The sequence below is a fragment of the Quercus suber genome, unplaced genomic scaffold (genome assembly GCF_002906115.3).
Source record: "Quercus suber isolate HL8 unplaced genomic scaffold, Cork oak 2.0 scaffold_469, whole genome shotgun sequence".
Taxonomy (NCBI): Eukaryota; Viridiplantae; Streptophyta; class Magnoliopsida; order Fagales; family Fagaceae; genus Quercus; species Quercus suber.
Window position 1 is genome coordinate 338,309 of NW_027069920.1, and position 2,462 is coordinate 340,770.

The following is a 2,462-nucleotide window of genomic DNA, read 5'->3' on the forward strand; positions in this document are numbered from 1 at the left end:
TTCTAAGAAATAAATAAGTGTATTAGCTCAAAGGCTATTTTATCAAAACCAGGATCTGGCTGTCTGCATAATTCCATTACTAACATGTCTGGAAGAGGAGAAATCCAAAGCAAGCCATCTAGTAGTTCCTTGACTTTGCATCTTGTAAATGGCAGAGGTATTGATAGCTTTAAATGTTTGACATTATATAATGATGATGGTAAGGTTTCTCTCAATTCTTTTGGTACAATCACATTCTTTACAAAGAAATTAAACAAAAAAATCTGATTAGATGTTATATACGAAAATGCAAATCCAAGATAAAAAGTGAACTGAAATAAATTAATGAACGAGATAATCAAAGAAAGAAATAAAGATAAAACCAGAAGTACCTGAATTGCAATAATACTCAATTTGAATACTTTTGAATTTCTCATTTTTGAGAGGAATTCAATCTTTTCAGCATCCCAAGGACCATAGGAAGTCCACATTGTGTACTCAGCATCTAACGGACCCGAAGCATTCAACGAAAAAGATATTGCAGTATTACCAGAATATGAGAGTCTACATAATTTGGAAGAATCAATCATTACTTCAACCTTTTTTTTTTTTGAGAACACTTTAAAAATCATTACTTCAACCAGATTTTGGCAATTCATTACCAATGATTTAAGATGATGATGACTTGAAAGCTTTATTCTTTCCAGCTTATATCAAATTGCTAGCTCTAAGTTCTCAAGGAGTGGAAATCCAGAAAGATTATCATCAAACCACTTTCCCGTTGCATTTGGTGTATTTAGAAGTAACATTTTTAGATTTTTTTAAAGGAAGCAAGTTGAGCTCAGATAGCCGACCCTCGATTATACATAGATCACGAAGATTTGGTGCTTCCAATTCAAGCCTGTCAAGGTGATTGTTTTGTACCAGAATTTTCATGACTTTAGGGAGACCAAAAATCTTTAAACACTTAATGCCCCGACAGCACGAAATTCCCATGTCTTCTATCATAGGACACCCAAAAATCAGATTCTGAATAATTTGATTATCTGCATGAACGCTTAATAAAGACAGTCTTTTCAAAGATGGTAAGTTTATATCGCTACGAATTGAATCCAACTTACAAGAATGTAGTGTCAACACAGTTAAAGATTTTGCAACCAAAACACTATGAGGCAAGGGATAACGTATACGAGACCCCCCAAAGAAAAGGATCAGCTCTTCAACATTACTCTCAACCACAAACCCTATCCAGCGGTCAACACGAGACTTGGATTTGTGATTCTGCACGCTATCCATTAATGTAAAATTCTTTATATGTGGTCTCTGACTTTGGCGGCTTCGTAATCGTATACATTTATTCAAGAACTTGTAAAAGTTTCTTCTCTTTATCTTGACTTCCGGATCATTCTTGTTTTCTGAACTCCGCAACATGGAGGTTTCATCGAATTTTAGAATGGGGAATGTAGTCCACACATGTTTCCATCGTGTAGACAAAAGAGTAGATTGAAATACTTGTTTGGTTGGAAGGAAGGACAGAATGTGTTGCAAAACATCTTCTGGCAACTCAGATATACGATCAACTACTACATCATCATCATCAACTGTGAACTTTTTTCTCTTAGAATCCATTCCTTGGAAAAAATTTCTGGGAGACTCAGGAGGTTCAGGTTTGTAGAGAGAGTCAAGTCTGAGAGATTGTATTCTAAAGGTTGAGAAAGATATCACACGCTTTTAAAACCAAACTTAACCTAATAACAGTGTACGTGGGAAAAGTATCCTAAGCTGATTCAGAAATACTTACTAAGTAGATTCGGAAAAGAGTTACGACCAAAGACAAATTAAAATTGGCCTACCTGGCAAAATCTCGAGTAAGATTGAATTCTTCAGTGGCAGGTTGACTTTAATCTTGTAATGCCTTCTTTTTCTTTATTTATTTATTTATTTTTAATTTATAAATTTTCAGGTGTTAATAGACTGTGTGGATATCCAACTCCAAAACCCAATAAATGCCGGTCCTTGATTCCTGTTGGATTTTTTACCCATGGATAACCAAACTTGGATCTGCCCCAACCCAAATTATTTATATTTATTTTATATATATAATATATATATATATATATAAATTGGATGCAGTAAACAGTGTATGCACCTTATTTTATTTTTATTTTTTAATATTTGAGCGTATGTAGATTTGATTATATTTCACTCTGATTGTGTAAATTCAAAGAGTTTTTCACTCACAAAAAATTTGAAAATTTTGATCCAAAGCATAAGTTCCATGCTCAAACAAAGCATATAAAATTTATGAATAACAAATTTGGACTGGGCTCTTCACACATGTAAGTTTAAATTTCTTTTCTCTTTTCTTTTTAAAGAATAAGCCTACAGGGTCACAACAAAATTGATAAAAAAAAAAAAATTACAATCGTAAATAAATTGAAATTAATTATAAGTTATATAAAAATAGAAGCATATGCAAACTA

The 2,462-nt window shown here is 32.7% G+C and overlaps 1 protein-coding gene across 1 annotated transcript; it reads right to left on the reverse strand.

Moving 5' to 3' along the window:
* Window positions 1–744: 744 nt before the first annotated feature.
* LOC112023257 (putative F-box protein At3g58860) lies at window positions 745–1,608 on the reverse strand. Its single transcript, XM_024055878.2, has one exon. It carries the CDS (start codon window positions 1,606–1,608, stop codon window positions 745–747), a length of 864 nt encoding a protein of 287 aa, XP_023911646.2.
* Window positions 1,609–2,462: the final 854 nt, after the last annotated feature.

Excerpts from the sequence above, each read along its gene's own strand:
- LOC112023257 (XM_024055878.2), bottom strand. The coding sequence starts at position 1,608 with ATGGATTCTAAGAGAAAAAAGTTCACAGTTGATGATGATGATGTAGTA.